The sequence below is a fragment of the Pseudoliparis swirei genome, chromosome 2 (assembly GCF_029220125.1).
Source record: "Pseudoliparis swirei isolate HS2019 ecotype Mariana Trench chromosome 2, NWPU_hadal_v1, whole genome shotgun sequence".
Classification (NCBI taxonomy): domain Eukaryota; kingdom Metazoa; phylum Chordata; class Actinopteri; order Perciformes; family Liparidae; genus Pseudoliparis; species Pseudoliparis swirei.
Window position 1 is genome coordinate 11619092 of NC_079389.1, and position 17036 is coordinate 11636127.

Sequence of the window (17036 nt, forward strand, 5' to 3'; positions counted from 1 at the left end):
ACCTGCTTTTTCTAATGCACTGAGATAGTGGAGTGGTTTGGTCTGACACATGAAGACTCATATGTGTGTCACCGCCACGCTGGATATAAACCAACTCCCATGCTGCAAGTCATCAACTTCAGAAATAAACTCTAGAAAATGGATGCAATTTTAGCAACATTGTGCCAATAGTTGATGGTGTATCGTTGGGGGATTGAATTATATACATAAGATATATTTGATAACTCAGGGTCTAACTTTAAAAAAACGTTGACAATTGAGGTAAATTCGCTTTAAATGAGAAGATAAATACCAGTCACTTCTCAATCTTCTCATCTCGCTCTCATTAAAGAAGCAAATAAGTCTGTTTACGAAAATGAGAAAATACCTACACCAATTCCTTCCATTATCGTGAGCTGCCCCACAATGCATTGTACTTCTTCAAACTGTGCAGTGTAGGAGATTTTGAGCCAGGCTAAGAGCCCGATCACAGTGTGTTCTGCAGTTGTATGTGTTTTATGGAGTATGACATGACTGACTGGCTGTCAGTCATGTGATACTCCTGCTTGAGCATATTTTAGCGTGAACAATATGTTGATTAATTATGTCTGGAAAGTTAGCATTGCATACTGATGTATGAGGCAGTAAGAATGTGATTTCAAAACCCAGCCTGCGTGAGTGTGACACATTCTCTTGATGTCTATCTCTCCTCAAGCATGTTCTGAGTGACAACCTGTCAAAAGCCTCACCAATTCATTTTCTGAAAGATGAAAATGCATCTCAGGTCCTCTCAAAGTGCTCCCATGTCCTCACGAGCAACGGAACAACACCTTCAGCAGAAGCTCACAAGTGCTGAGCGTAATGTCAGGTTTATCACACAGGAGATATTCCTATCTGAGTCTGGGGATCTTTCTGAGTCGTCATGCAGCTCAGAAGACTTGCTAAGAGATTCTCTATTTAAAGGATGAAAAGAGTGACAGTAAGAAATATAGTGTCTGACATTTACAGTGACATTCAGCAGGCATGTCTTATTCATACTTGTTTCAGCTGTGCTCTGACGTCATCTCAATCAGACAAGGCTGTGAAATGTGGTTCATGGTGTGTGTGTGTGTGTGTGTGTGTGTGTGTGTGTGTGTGTGTGTGTGTGTGTGTGTGTGTGTGTGTGTGTGTGTGGCATTGCAAAGTCTAAGCACAGTAGAACCGTTGATATAAAATGACTGGTATCCATAAAATCAACATCTCAGAACAAGAGACGGGTACTTAATCACCAGCTTTGTGTGTTTGCCCGTGATAATTACAACCCAGGGAGGGTTCTTACCAAAAATAGTTTCTCAAATTTCACATTTGTGATCCCGGGGTTTGATAGGAGCTAGTGCCATGTACAGGCACAGATAAACCAGAGTGCGTAGTAGCATGTAGTAAATGGATAATGTTTGATTTTTTGGGCTCAGAGGTCATTGCTTTCATTGATCATGAGGCATAGTAGTCCATAATCATCCAGAGGACAAATATGCTTTTAGAAAAAACATTTGAACCTCAAGCAACATAAAAAGATGTGGACAAATCAAATCTTTAATGCATTTTTGCAAAGTGCATAATTTTAAAGATATGTTGCAATACGCTCTCATACAATGTGTTACTAAATCAGTGATCATATTAACCACTTGAGAGTTGCTTAAGTTAGAGAGAAAATCTTCACCACATAATGAATATTTTATGAATCCTTAAAAGAAAACGGTTCTTTTGCAACAATTTTCTCTCATAAATGTTTGTTTTATGAAAGCTCTCTTCAGATCGTCACAGACTCATATGATCTCAATCAGATGTGTTCAGGCTCCTTTATTTTAAAACAGGGGGATTTGAAAGCATGCCACACATGTAACACTGTGTTCTATTGATAGTTAATGTGAACGTTGTTGACAGCAAGCCAATTGTTAGATGAGAAAGGTGTGCCTGCATGTAAGGCAGGTCAATCGCATCCTGGACTCAAAGCTCAGTTAAAATGTCCAGAGGCAAACATTGACCACCTCATATGTTGTGAATCAATAACACACCCAACAGTGAGGCAGAGACAAACTGTGTTAGGATGTATAAATAGAACGCAAAAGTGAACACTTTTACTGTGTGCATACATCTGCAGTGTATGAAAACGGTTTGAGAACTGGTTTTAGCATATTAGCATTAACATATGAAAGCAAATAGATACTAAATACAATGTAATAGTGAGATCAATAAAGTATAAATCCAAAAACTTGTGCCAAAGTGATATTTGATTTGTGTCAGACATCTTTTATTGATTCCTGTTGAGAAAATCTTTCTTCACCAGTACTCTTGAGTGATGTTCGGACATGTCAGCTGGAGAACAGCACCCCTGCTGGTAGCAGGGCCTTGGTGTAATACTCAAAAACACAAAGACAACACAACAGCAAGCACTTTTACGATCTAAAATGTTTTTTTCTTTTGTATTACATATTTATTTGTAATGAGTTAAAGTTAGAAATACAAACTCATCATACCAGAGATTTACTTTTCTAAATATAAATGTGTTCTTATTGAATCCAGTTGGATATATAATTTGAAATATTTAAAATGTCTTTAATTTAAAAAATGTCTAAATTGTGTGTATCTTAAGTAGAACTGTAATTGTTTTATTTTTTAAATGATATATTTTCTAATGTTTTTATTTCATCCAATCTACATTAATTGTACATATAATACAAATATTGTATTTTACAAATATGTCTTTTGTCACATCTCATAGGGTCCATTGGACCTGGCTGGGTCTAATGCCATGGCCCTGCTGATGTGCCCCGCCCACTCCTTCTCTCTACCTCCATCTGCCTGATGGATTGTGGAGGTCTGGATCGTGGTCCATGCCGACTACCAACTATTCATCCTGATCCGATGTGAGGTCCTGGGACAGGGATGTCGTACGTGTACAGATTGTAAAGCCCTCTGAGGCAAATTTGTAATTTGTGATATTGGGCGATACAAAATAAACTGAATTGAAAACTGAATGTTGTGATGTATAGGATTTGTCTGCTCAAGAATTAGCATCTTAACTAGTTTCAGTAGTATTTTTTGCTTTTTGTAGTACAATTTCTTGTTTACAACTGAGCATTTAATCACACTGACTGTGAAGATGAAAGGCTAAAACTGTTTATTACTGAGGAAGCTGAGGAATAGTCTCTCTAACTTCTGATACCAATTTAACTTTTATCTAGTAGGCCTTAATATTGTTTTTTTAAATCTTCTTTCTTTTTAATCATTCCGTCTAACCAAAACCATTTGCAGCTATTGTTGATTCATGGCTTGTTTTATGTTTGTTTGTTTCCCTGAAGAAGAAAATGAAGTGATGCTCTGTGGTTGACTGACTCCCATCATTAGGTTGTCGCTCAATCCATCACTAACTGTCGCCTTGTTCTCCTTTTGGCTTGTTAAGAGAATGGATTGGGAATTCTCCTGCACTTGTCAGTAAATACATCAGCGCGTATTGCAGTCTACCTTGAATGTAGGCTCATCTGTTTCTCAGCCCTTTGTTGCACGCTTCACACTCTAATAGCACTCTGAATCCCTGTGGTAACTCCTCAGTAAACAACAGCACTGCGCAGCATATAGCTACAGTATATAGATGAACATTTGTTTTTTCATTTTGAAAAGATCTTGAATACATACTCTGGTCATTTAAAAAAAATTAAGAATGTGAACATATATCATATTTACTGAACATAAACAACAATAAATGATCACCAATGTCTTCATTAGGCTGTTAAGCTATCTTTGCTATATCTGAATATCCCTCTCAATGGGTGAGTTACTGCTTTACCTTGTTTTGTGTCTGGAGAAGAGAACAAACGAAGACCATAGCCATGCATGTGAATGCACTTAAAGAGGTGAAAAGTGTATTGACTGAGCTCATTCTAATGGTCCACTATCATCGGGGCTCATTCCAGTTACACACTGCCAGTAGAATTGTGTCAAAGAAGCCAATACTTGAAAAATCACAGCCACTTCTCCAAACACATCAAGATCATATTGAAGAAGAGCATTGTCCTTGAACATTAAACCTGTATTGAAAAAGCAAAAGGGGTTTTGTCCAACATTTTTCATTGCTATATACCTTTCTGTCTATGCGATGTAGCTCTATAACTCTTCTGTATTTCTTGTGTTTTCTATCTAGTTTGCCTGCATCTTTTTTTATTAGTAAAGTCTTTTCTGTCTAATCTTAGAAGTTGGGATATATCACATCTGCACTAATCACCATTATTGCTGCTCATGTTCTTACTGTTCATACCACTTATATCTTAAATCATACTGTATATATCCTATTTATCTATATTTATATTACCATTATGCACATAGTCTGCACTCTTCTGCTTCGCACTTCTGGTTAGATGCTAACTGCATTTCGTTGCCCCATACTTGTACTCTTGTGTAATGACAATAAAGTTGAATCGATCTAATCTAATCTAATATACAAAATAATGTATCTATTTATGTAGGCTACTCTATATTAGGTTGTGATTATGTCTACTGAATTGTATTTACTATAACTTATTTTATTAAAATAATTTATTTGTGTATGTGATTTTATTGTTGCTTAATCACTTTGTAATGTGGTTATCTTCATGTTTTAGGAGAGGCTAATTTGCGAAGAAAATACTTATTTAATCTCGATTTACTGTCTTTTTTTTCATGTTACGCTCATCCTCGCAGATATAGTTTGCTCATTCCTCGTGGAGAGGACTCAGTGTTTGCATGTTCTTGTGGCTGATTGTATTTCCAGGCACTCAAATAAGTATAGATCAGAATATTACCACTCTGTCTGTTGGTTATTGCGCATTTCTGCACATTACTGCCGCAGAATGACGCGACAGAATCGTTACCTTTGACCTCGCTACACGAGGAGGAAGTTGAACCAATCGTTGTGCTGGTTGTTGAGAGGTGTTCAGGTTTCTAGGAGGTTTCTACCCTCTCGTCAACATGGTGAGTACAACCATTCAAAAGAATATATGAATCACAGTACAATTAAAGACAATAATTGTAAATATGATACGTGTACTTATTTGGCATTTAGTTAATGACCGTCTCTTTGGCTTCATGATGCTATAATATAGTTGCACGTCCTATACCATCACATGCATGTCGTGTTAGCTTAACGCTGAGCTTAGATAGCGCCACACACATAGTGTCATGGTCCCGACTATGTCCTGGAACGGATACTTTTCATAAAATAAAGGGAGAGGCCACTCACGTGCTGTTAACTTTGGTTGTAAATCACATCGGTAAATACCTCTAACGGCATTCGGATATTTAAACCACATCCCGGGGCCGATAAAAGTCGTGTTTAGCTATCTGAATAAGTTAGTTGCTAACTAGCTTGCCGCTAAACCCTCGCATTAGCTTTACGTCAACCATTATTCTTCTCCAGGCTTTAGACGGAGTCTGTAGTCATTCATTACGAACAGCGTTTTACACGGTAACAGTTCGCCTGCTTGGTAAGTTAGCGTTACTCAGACGTAAAGGTGAGCTTTTTCATAAAGCATGTACACAAACGAAAGTAATGGTCGTTCAGACACAACTAACATTATAGCTACGTAACCTTAGGTTCCCTGATTATGTATAAGCTTAATGCACCCGCGTTGTCGGAACCGTACATACAGTTTAACTTAATTTCGGTTAATGTTTTAAATAAAGTTATATCAACCTAAATCAATGGAGTCTGCAGAAATATTAGTTTCATTTGAATATTTCCATGGAATTTCTCTCCGAATTAATAAGTTAGGTCACACTCAGCAATACACACAAGTTGTAACTGACTAGTTAACGTTAGGGGTTTTATTAATTGTACTTATGCCTTGGTTATATGTAACATATTGTTATTATATTATAATCTGTGATTATAGTGACGAAAAAAGATTTCAGAGAGCTTAAAATACAATTGAGTGCTTCTCCGTTTGCAAGTCAACTTTTGGGAGCGCACAGGATTTGTAAGTAGATGTGTGCTCAAGCGAGTCCTGAATTTATCAGATTATTTGAGAAAGCAAAATAATCAGGGATACCGCCCCAATTGTAATTCATGTTCATTTAGGTTTAACATGAACCATTCAGGTTAATTGACAGTTAAGTTCTCACCTTTTGTTGCCAGAGGTCATAGCGGGTTGTACTGAGTGGTAACTATCACGGTCTTTATTAATATTGTTCTTATCAAATGCATCCTTTTTCTCTATGAATTTGTCTAGATGGGCCCACCAGGAATACCGCCTCATTACTCTCCCATTGGAATGCCCCCGATGGGACAGAGACCGCCCAGCATGACTCCGATGCCTCCTGGTATAATTCCCCCTGGTGTAATGCCACCAATGGGTGCACCGCCAATGGGACAGGTGAGCCTTGTGGGACGCTTGTCGGCTTGTCTCTAATGTATTGGAGTTGTTCATTCTCAGGGCTTGGTATCCCGTCTTGCTTCTCCTCTCGCATCAGTAGACATCCTGCGCCTAAATCAAACTAAGATTAGATTGTTACAAGAAATATACATTTGAACTTCCTTGTTTTGTTTAGCACTTCTGCACAGAAGATGTGTTCAGCTTTACTTGCCCTTACATTGCTCATCGTCCTCTAAATAGATGCCATTAACGTTGCAACTTTTTGATCCTCTACAATCGGTTGACTGAATCCTGCTGAGGCAGTCACTCACTTTTTTAAATCATTGTCCTGGTAACAGCTGTGGCCAGGGGCATTAGGTTTTCAGATCGTCTGTCTGTCCTATTTTCGTGAATGCAATATCTCAGTAATGCCTCGAGGGAATTTACTGCAAATGTCCACTTTCACTCAAGGTGTAACGGAAATTGGACTTGTATAGTGCCATCAGTGTATGAAAAATACACTGATGGCAGAGGCTACCCTGTCCATCAGGACTAACTAACCATTCACACCCCATTTGGTGTTCCAAGGACACATCGACATGGACTAGTGGAGCCGAGGATCGATCCGCTGATCGAAGGACAACCGTGCTCTACCACAGTTGCCCCTCGAACAGATCAGAACTTGGTGGTCAAAGATCACTGACCACACAAAACATGATTCAAGAATTCATATGCTAATTATGAGAATTTCACAGAAATGTGTAATGGGACGAAATGATGAAGTGGTAACAATTTGTACAGACATGGATGTAAATTGTAACCTGACTCGTGTCTTTTCCAAAGTCACATCAACATGGGTCAGCGGAGCGGGCGATCGAACCGCCGATACTCTGATTGAAGTAGTCCCTGTTCACCACTGAGCCACAGTCGCCCCAAATTGTCCCGCAGTCGCCCCAAATTGTTGAAGGCAAACAACCGCAACAGGGGAATTCTAGTTTCATGTATTTATCTGGAAGCAGAAATGGGTCACATTTAGCAAGCATATGTGGTCCTTTCATGCTTATTAATAAGTGTGATGTTGGAGAGTGTTTGATCAAGGTGCCAACAACACCAGCCTAAAAACTTGGCGAGAGGATGTAGTTTGTGTGTTTCTGCTTCACAGATCGCGGTGGCATCACACCATTAAATAAGCACAGCAAACTCGGTTTAAGTCTCACCTGCTACCCCCCAAGCAGCCTTTCACACTGACACCAACACCCTGTCTTACACTGGGTCTTAATACTTCTTCTTGCACTGGGTGGTATGGAAATGCCAGATGAATATTTCATGATGCTTCTTTTATTAGATGCCAGGCATGATGCCACCTATGATGCCAGGGATGATGATGCCTCCTCACATGCCAGCTGCGGCTGTACAACCAACAGGACCGGTAACACTCCTCACTACTTTTTCCATCAGTGCTCTGTTTCACACGTCTTCAAATTCACTGCAATCTCTGAAATGCTAAGTGTGTCATTTGCTCTGCCCAGTAACACCGTTGCATGTGAATAGTTGTCATTCACACTGAAAATCTGTACATTATTAATCACGCATTTAACTAAAACATAAACAAAACTTAATTATATACAGTGACTGAATATAATTCAAATGAACACCTGCATTAAAAATGTGCTTATTTTTGTTTTTGCCTCAGCTGCCGTCGTAATGACACACAGTTCTGTTAATTTTAGTTTCATGCTGAGAGATAAGCAAGTGATGCAAATGAGTAATATGATGTATAAATATTTTGTGACAGCATCCAGACTCTTTTAGAGATCATAAGACATCCACTTTATCATCGCAAGTATGTTGTTGCATCTTAAGAGTGTGATAAGAAGGCTTTGTTACTGTGTATTGGGAATGATTAGTCTGTATTCTCAGCTGAATTCATTTGTTTCTTGGGGGAAATAATTCACACTTTTTTTCTTTTCCTCAGCCTGGTGTTGACTCCATTGGTACGGTCTTAAATTTACTACTTTTCATTATCTTGCATATTTTGTATTCGTTATCAAGTAAAATGTCTGACTGATTGTGTTTTTATCCTTACAGCAGCTGCGCCTGAAACAGCTGTAAGTGTAGTATATTTTTTCTTCATATGCAGTCGCTACAAGTTTACAATTGTGACAATTTAGTTTACTTATTCATTCCTGACTATTGTCTTCTGTCTCCTCAATAACTGAAGTCTGACAACATTTAATTTGTTCCAGATTGACACAAATGGATCTCCACAGGACGAACAACCAAAGAAGGTTTGTCTACTTTGAAATTGAAAGATGGACATAAAAGACATGACAATATTAACTAGAAGCTGTAAAAAGATCTAAAGTCGAGCTTTAGTGTTTTTTTGTTTCTTTTCTTTTAAGAAGTGAAACACGTGTTTTGTTTGTTGTTTGTTTCTGCTTTAGAAGTCCCTGTGGACAGAACACAAATCATTGGATGGGAAGACCTATTTTTACAATACAGAGACCAAGCAGTCCACATGGGAGAAACCAGAGGATCTCAAATCTCCTGCAGAGGTATAAAACCTTTATCACTTTCATAACATGTTTAAAGGTGCTGCATTTGAAACTCTGTGCTTAGTTTACATTGCCGGTCAGTGAGTCATGAGTGCCCCACTGGCCTTCTAATTGCTGCCACTTTGCGTTGTGCTCATATGGTGGTTCCCACTCACACACAGTGTTGTTCAATGCATTTCTAATATGAAAACTCCATGAAGTTCTACACACTTTACCCTCCTTTCATGACATAATTTGCAATACTGCCTTTATTGCGTACAGCGAACTGGAGTATATCATGAAATTATCACCCATATGTCCTAAATTGAGAATCGATTTTGAATAGAGAATCGATCATTAATTGCATCATGGCTGATATTTGTTTTCATATGGATCATAACATCACACTAGTTATCTTTGTGCAGTTTATTTACTTGAAATACCTTCTTTTGCCACCTCTTTAGCAAATGCTGTCCAAATGCCCTTGGAAGGAGTACAAGTCAGACACAGGGAAGCCTTATTATTACAACTCTCAGACGAAGGAGTCCAGATGGACGAAACCCAAAGATCTGGAGGATCTGGAAGGTAAAGAACTGCTGTCTGATGATGTCAAACCTGTGTGAGAGAGGATTTGATGTTCCATCCTGATTTGTACTGCGCTGTATGGATTAGCCTCCTGCAGTACATTTATCTCTGTGCTGTTGTCTTATCATCAGTATGCTTTGAAATGAAAACAAGTTCCCTCACATCGCCTTTTGTCTATTCTAGCAATGATCAAAGCAGAGGAGAATGGGTAAGAGCTTCTTATTTACCTTAAGTTACTCTTCAATGCTGCATGTATTATGAACAACAAATACAGTGATTATTTAAAATAACTTCAATACGATCATAACCCTTTTTGTTTTACAATGAATGTTTTTCATTTTTGCGACATTGTCCTGTTCTTTCTATCATATGTTGTGGGTTGACCCGTCATGGTCTGATTTCAGGACGGCGGAGGCGATGGCTCCTGGCACTACAGCAGCTCCTGCAATGCAAGCAGATAATACAGCCTCTATGGTAACCGTTATGGAGGCGGAAACTGCAATGGCAGTCCCAGAGGAACACCTGTCTCAGGTGGCTCTGCATCACACAGACGAGGTCAAGACTGCGGATGCACCTGTGGCTTCCTCAGAGAGCTCAGCCGTCACAGAGGCCACAGCCAGGTAAACCATTATGTTGGATATGGAGACGGTTACTCTGATATACACTGTATTCAGATAGAGTCATCATGACCCTGGGTTTATGTACACAGCAGTGAGCACCCTTTCAATGTAATGTATTCATGGATGAGGAGATCTATTTTTGCGTCTCATAAATTTATTTAATGTTCCCATCTCCCGATGTGATGAATGCTCGACGTCTTAAACACAGTTAAGTGGATGCATTAACATCTTCCTTTGCACTCAGTATTGAAGTCACAAAAGAAGAGCGGCCAGAACTTCAGAAGAAAACATACAAATGGAACACAAAAGAGGAAGCCAAGCAGGCCTTCAAAGAGCTGCTGAAGGAGAAGGTGAGCAGGCGGTCAAAGGGGTCAACATGGAGCAGAACAGGGGCCACACTGGAGCAGAGTGCACAGGCGGCGCTGTCTCCGCCAGCCTACAGCGTCCGTTAGTATTAATTGATGGCAGGTCGAATAGAATATAAGACATACATTAGTAACCATTAATAATTTAGACTTCATTTAGCATGTGCCAGCTACAAAGAGTGTAGCTGACTGGCTCATAACGTCAGGTGGAGCTTTGTTTCCAATGCAAAATATCATCAACGTGGCCGAAGTTTACCAATCACTATTAGCTCGTGGTAAATTATGTGCACATTCTCAATATCTGTGACCGTGTACACTTTCACAGGTTATGGGTTTGGCCTTGGTAAATGAAGTGTTTCGAGGTTATGTACCTTGTTATATGCCACTTACTACAACACACACACACACACACACACCCATACACTTAACCTCTATGCCACATTTCATCCTCCTTCGGTGAAAACTGGTCCGACCAACTGAGCTATACAGTTGCTGGTCGTAGTAAAATATAAATAATAATTGCGTATAGATTTGAGGTTTGAGTTGCAAACAATTATACATAGTTTTGTTTTTAATGTTAATTCATCAGGCCAATCTCTCCTAATGTCGGACGTGTTTACCAGCACTTGCTTTGCATTGTGATCTGGATCTAATCCCTTTACCTCCTCAGGGGACACTGGGAGGTCTTAGCTCAATTGTTAAGCGTCACCCGGTGTTGCCGTGGATGTGTTTTGTCGCAGGGCGGCGTAGCACCACCCACCTTGGATGCTGCTATATTTAGGCTCTTCAATGCTGTGCACAAAGCTCTACTCTGAGATTGCTTGTCATTTCCTGCAAGATCTTAATAGCTCTGTCTCTATGATTAGCTTTATTGGATCAAAGGCACAGGGCTGGCTAGGATTAAGACGGTGAGAAAAAGTGGCCTGCCTCAGTGAGTTAGAATAACTGTGACAATTTACAGGACCGGCAAGCGGTGGAACCCGTTCATAATGGATGAGTCAGTCCCTGAGAGGCACGGGGCAGAAAGGCCGCTTGCATAAGTCCTCTGCAGAACCCCCTATAATTATTGCTCCTCCACACCTATGACCCAGACATCTATAAGTAATTAAGAAAATGTTCTGGCTTTTAGGAGACAGAGCAGCACAGCTCATTGTTCCTCTACCTGTTTATCATGCTCTAACAACTTGCAAAAAAACAATTAATTTCCCCTAATATATTTTATTAAAAAATCAGATATTAGAAATATCATAATGTCAACTTAAATTGTCAATTAAAGAGTACAAGTTATCAAGACTTTTAATTCTCTGTATTTCAGGGTGTGTCCTCAAACTCTTCCTGGGAACAGGCTATGAAAATGATTATCAATGATCCTCGCTACAGGTACACTCGTCTCCTTGCATTGGTTCAGCCTATTTACATTAGCAGCTGCTGCTGATGAGGATGATGAGGCCCTTCTGACCTACATTTCTCACTTTCCTTTGTCAACAAAGTGCCCTTCCCAAACTGAGTGAGAAGAAACAGGCGTTCAATGCCTACAAAGTCCAAACGGAGAAGGAAGAAAAAGAGGAGACCAGAATCAAATACAAGGAGTCCAAAGAGACCTTTCAGAGGTTCCTGGAGAACCACGAGAAGATGACTTCTACCACGAGATACAAGTAAGTGCTGCAGTGATTTCGTAAAAAGTTATTTGTTTTTTAAAATTATATATATATATATATTGATTTGTGGTTCCCTGTATTGTCAGTATAATTATGCAGCTGGGATCCGTGACAGGTCAGCAGTGGCCATCATGCAGTTCCAGCCCTGGTAGCTTCCTCTTAAGGAACTTTGTGCTTTGTTGGTTCTGATGTTAAGTGCTTGTGACATTTTTGGATTTGGACGCAGTTCTTCACTTCATGGTCTGTTTTATGCTTTTCATTGAATTTTACACTCTCATAAATGCAGCAGAGATGCGTAAACTAGAAATAGCAACCTTTTACTAAATATGTAGTTATTCAGTTGGCTCAAATAAACATGTAGTAAGGAGTCTTCCTCTCGCATGAGATCCAGTTCACCAGAACTCTTTGGTTTGGCATTTGTGTGAAAGTCATCGAGACAGATCGACCAGTGACCTTGACAACAAACCAGTTTCAGAGTTCTTTCGGGGGGGTTGTTGTTGTGGTGACTAACTGTAATCTGGGATGGCACACAACAGGCAGTTTGACTTGATAGATGGGCTGGCTGGTGTCTCCTTACATCGAATACCTTATTTCACTACAGTCTGTCACTGCCTCTGACCGTCATGTTTAGAGCAGTCGTCAAGGAGTTTCATGAAAGACGGCTGCAAGTTCTTATTAACATGTAAAATTAATGTTCTATTATCGCTAGGCATCTGTGCATCTGATGACTAGCACTAAACATTACAAACTAAATGTGTTGGAGGTCAATTTCCCTGTGTAATGCTGCCCCCATGTGGGTTATTGTATGAAAATATCCTAAACGTGTGTGTGTGTGTACACGTGTGTGTGTCTGTGTGTACTTGCAATCCAGGAAAGCAGAACAGATGTTTAATGAGCATGAGGTGTGGAGCTGTGTGCCAGAGCGGGACAGGCTGGAGATCTATGAAGATGTTTTGTTCTACCTCGCGAAGAAAGAGAAGGTACGGCTTCGTTCTACAGTTGAGCCTCAACTGAGATTTTCAGTCTGCCTGTTTATCATAATTTTGTAGAATCATTCAACTTTTCTGTTCGTCATCATAAGCGATGTTCCTTAATGACCGGTTCTGTGAACACTGGCACAATTAACATCTGGTTCCCGTCTCTAAAATGTTTCCAGGAGCAAGCCAAGCAGCTGAGGAAGAGGAACTGGGAAGCTCTGAAGAACATTTTGGACAACATGGCCAACGTCACGTACCGCACCACCTGGTCTGAGGCCCAGCAGTACCTGCTGGACAACCCGACCTTTGCAGAGGATGAGGAGCTGCAAAGTATGCCAGCGCAACTTCATGTTTTTATTGACCAATTTAGTTTGGAGCTAGTAGATTATTCCTTATTATATTTGCAATAATCATCGGTTCACTTGGTTCTCAATCCTCCCCGCTGATGAGTGTTGTTCCCTCCTGACAGATATGGACAAAGAGGATGCCCTCATTTGTTTTGAAGAGCACATCCGAGCTCTGGAGAAGGAGGAAGAGGAGGAGAAACAGAAGACTCTTCTCAGAGAGAGGAGACGGCAGCGCAAGAACAGAGAGGCCTTCCAGGTGAGGGCGACGGGAGATGAGATGTGCATCTCCAAAGCACATGGGTGAAAGAAAGGCTTGATGCCCAAATGTACTTCATGGTACAGTTGTTAAATTGCCAAAGTAAATTGTAGCACAGAAGGGACACACTCTATACGTATTACCATTGCATATCAGCTTCTGTCCTGAATTCTTGTTTTTCTCAGAAATTTCTGGACGAGCTCCACGACCACGGTCAGCTTCACTCCATGTCGGCCTGGATGGAGATGTACCCGACCCTGAGCTCAGACATCCGCTTCGCCAACATGCTGGGCCAGTCGGGTAGGACAGCAGGCCGCCGACACACGATGCAGACAGCGTGACGTGAACATATGAATGTAGCAGACACGGCTCCAGATGTAGAGACCACATGTCAACGACGTTCAATCCTTTACACCCCATTTAGTTTAGACACATTTTGTTTTTATATATTCAAGAAATACATTTATCAAAACATTCTGCACACATGTTTCTGTATCGTTGTTATGATTATGCTTTGTGCTCTGCTGTTGGAGCAGATCACATCGTCTCCATGTTTTGACTCCTCCTCTCCATCCGGCAGGATCCACTCCCTTGGATCTGTTCAAGTTCTATGTAGAAGACCTGAAGGCCCGCTACCACGATGAGAAGAGGATCATCAAAGATATTCTCAAGGTAAGTACCTCTGGCATCGTGTCGCAGGAACAAACTTCACGTCTGTGGTTCAGTTCAGAGTTTGTCGTGATATTTTATTTGATGTCACACAATGAGTTAATCTGCTTCCTTTGTGCCGCTAGGACAAAGGCTTTCTGGTGGAGGTCAACACTAGCTATGATGACTTTGGATCCGTCATCAGCTCGGACAAGAGAGCCACCACACTGGACGCAGGAAACATTAAGCTGGCATTCAACAGCGTAAGACTCTCGTCCTTACGTACATGTCTCCCACAAGCTTTTCTTAAATCCTACAGAGTTCCTGAAGAAGAACACAGATGCTGGTAAAAAGTCTGAGAGGAGAACATTTTGAGTAACTTGGCTTGAGGTTTAAGAATGTAAAATATATGTTGTTATTATTGTTAATTAACAGTCTTATTATTGACGCTTAAGGTAAGGTGTATCTATGTCTTTCAGCCTCAGGCTAAAAAAAACTTTTCCTGGTTGTTTTCATTGTTTATATTGGAGTAACATTTTTTTTGTTGACCTATTTGTGTAGCTACTGGAGAAGGCCGAAGCCAGAGAGAGAGAGCGAGAGAAGGAGGAGGCCAGGAAAATGAAAAGGAAAGAAGCGGCCTTTAAAAACATGCTGAAGCTGGCCACGCCCACACTGGAGCCAGAGACTGCATGGGAGGGGGTACGTCCTTTATGCCGTATTCTTCTAAAGCACCAACTATTTTATTTGAACATCACTCTCCCTGATATTTATCCTACATCATTTCTAAGTGATCTGTAAAGCACTGTACAGTAGCTTTTCAGTTTAATTGTACCGAGGGTTTTGTGATGATTTCAGATCAGAGATCGGTTCTTAAAAGAATCTGCCTTTGAAGACGTGACTCTGGAGTCGGAGAGGAAGAGGATATTCAAAGAATTCATGCATGTCTTGGAGGTAAGTCTGCCAGGACAGTGGGGATGGGCTGACATGATTAGTCTTGATGAGAAGGCAACGAAGGTTTAACACGCCATGTATTCCAATCTTTTTAACAGCATGAATGCCAACACCACCACTCCAAGACAAAGAAGCACTCGAAGAAGTCCAAGAAGCACCACAGGAAGCGGTCCCGCTCTCGATCGGTACGGAGTCCCGTTGTGCCTGGACAAGACACAAAGCTGCAGAGACAATTTGGCAGTTTATAATCTACAGGAATACCTTGATGTCAATGCTCCATATCACACCTCGGTAATCTCTGAATTGCTCCACTTAAATGTTTTGACAGGGCTCCGAGTCCGAGGACGACGAATACCACAAGAAGAAAAAGAGGTCGCAATCCAAATCTCCCTCTGAGCGCTCATCCAGCGGAGAATCTGGTGAGTGGATTCAAAGCTCTGATCTATTCATCATCGTATGGAAGAAGTGCTGCACTACTTAACGACATGTTTTGCCTGAAACCAGAGAGAAGCTATAAAAAATCCAAGAAGCACAAGAAGAAGGGCAAGAAGAGACGCCACAAGTCTGTAAGTATCCAGGAGGAGGACCCCCCCCCGTGTGTTTTGTCTGTGAACTGATGGTGGTTATGACACCTAGGCATCGCCAGACACCGACAATGAGAAGAAAGGAAGAGAGCGCGATGGAAAGCGTGAAAAGGACTTAGAGAAAGATAAAGAGAACGACAAGTCTCGGGCCAAACCTCGCTCCGACCCGAAACAGAAGTCTCCTAAAAGAAAACCTGCAAAAGAGGAGGTACAAAATATCATTTACTTTTCATTTGAGCAAGCTGATACCTGAATGGATGTTGTTATGGTAACCTGATGGTGAGGGAGATCTAACTAGTACCAGTTAGCATTAACCACCATCATGTGACTCACTTTCTTTCCCCATAGTTTATATCATACTGAGTGCGTTGTGTTCAGGGCGGCTGGGATACATCAGGCAGTGAGCTGAGTGAAGGAGAGCTGGAGAAGAGGAGAAGAACTTTACTGGAACAGCTGGATGCACCTTGAGACTCCCTCCCGCTGCTCTTTGATTGTATTTCACTTCTACAAACATGCATTCCCCTCCCGCTCATCTGACTGTCCTGGGCACACCACCCTGGACGGTGTGGCGATCCGCTCTCTGGTATTCATGGGAATGTGCGACATTGAGCTTACACACTTATTTGGTGACTAATTTGATATCAGAAAACTGATCAGCCGATCAACCTTTAAATATCAGGTTGTCTTTTTGTTGCTTTTGTTAGTATTTTTTAGTTGACTAGCTGTACATGTTTTCCATTGCCAATCATTTTTATATTCAATTAAAAGTATATCTTAAATGTCACACTGACGTCTTTCACCTGAGAAGTAGCGCTTTCTTTTAGGTTTAAGGACGGCATACAGCAGCTTTCATTTTCTCTGGATATGTTCAGAGGAAATGAAAGAATGTTTTGGATTTGGTCTAACTTAACTGTATTCTCTAATGATCCAACAAGGTTTTAATTTGAGCATCTGTTTAAATTGACATACTGTCGTGAACTGTAATAAAATGTTTCAATGGACAATGGACTGTTTCTTTCATAGATAAGCCAGCTGCCAGTGGTTATGTTATGACCGGTATTTATTTGGGGTCAATACGTAGTGCTAGTTGTTAATCTAGCAGAGCCGACTGCAACAGTCCTGCAGTAATCCAGTGGTATGCAGCATGGGAAGAAGAAAAGAACAAAG

General features: G+C 40.6%; 1 protein-coding gene across 2 annotated transcripts; it reads left to right on the top strand.

The window, feature by feature from the left end:
• Nucleotides 1–4920: 4920 nt before the first annotated feature.
• prpf40a (PRP40 pre-mRNA processing factor 40 homolog A) lies at nt 4921–16873 on the top strand. Of its 2 annotated transcripts, none has more exons than XM_056422985.1 (26): nt 4921–4965; nt 6222–6365; nt 7690–7773; nt 8320–8338; nt 8433–8452; nt 8591–8632; nt 8789–8899; nt 9343–9463; nt 9647–9671; nt 9868–10083; nt 10328–10433; nt 11764–11828; nt 11939–12103; nt 12978–13086; nt 13263–13413; nt 13553–13686; nt 13872–13986; nt 14267–14358; nt 14481–14597; nt 14896–15033; nt 15190–15285; nt 15384–15470; nt 15614–15704; nt 15790–15851; nt 15922–16077; nt 16248–16873. In XM_056422985.1, the coding sequence occupies exons 1-26, from the start codon at nt 4963–4965 to the stop codon at nt 16335–16337; spliced, it is 2559 nt and encodes an 852-aa protein (XP_056278960.1). In that variant the 5' UTR covers nt 4921–4962; the 3' UTR covers nt 16338–16873. The 2 variants fall into 2 exon arrangements, with proteins under 2 accessions (XP_056278960.1, XP_056278968.1); XM_056422993.1 differs by having other exon boundaries at nt 16218–16306.
• The last annotated feature ends 163 nt before the right edge of the window (nt 16874–17036 follow it).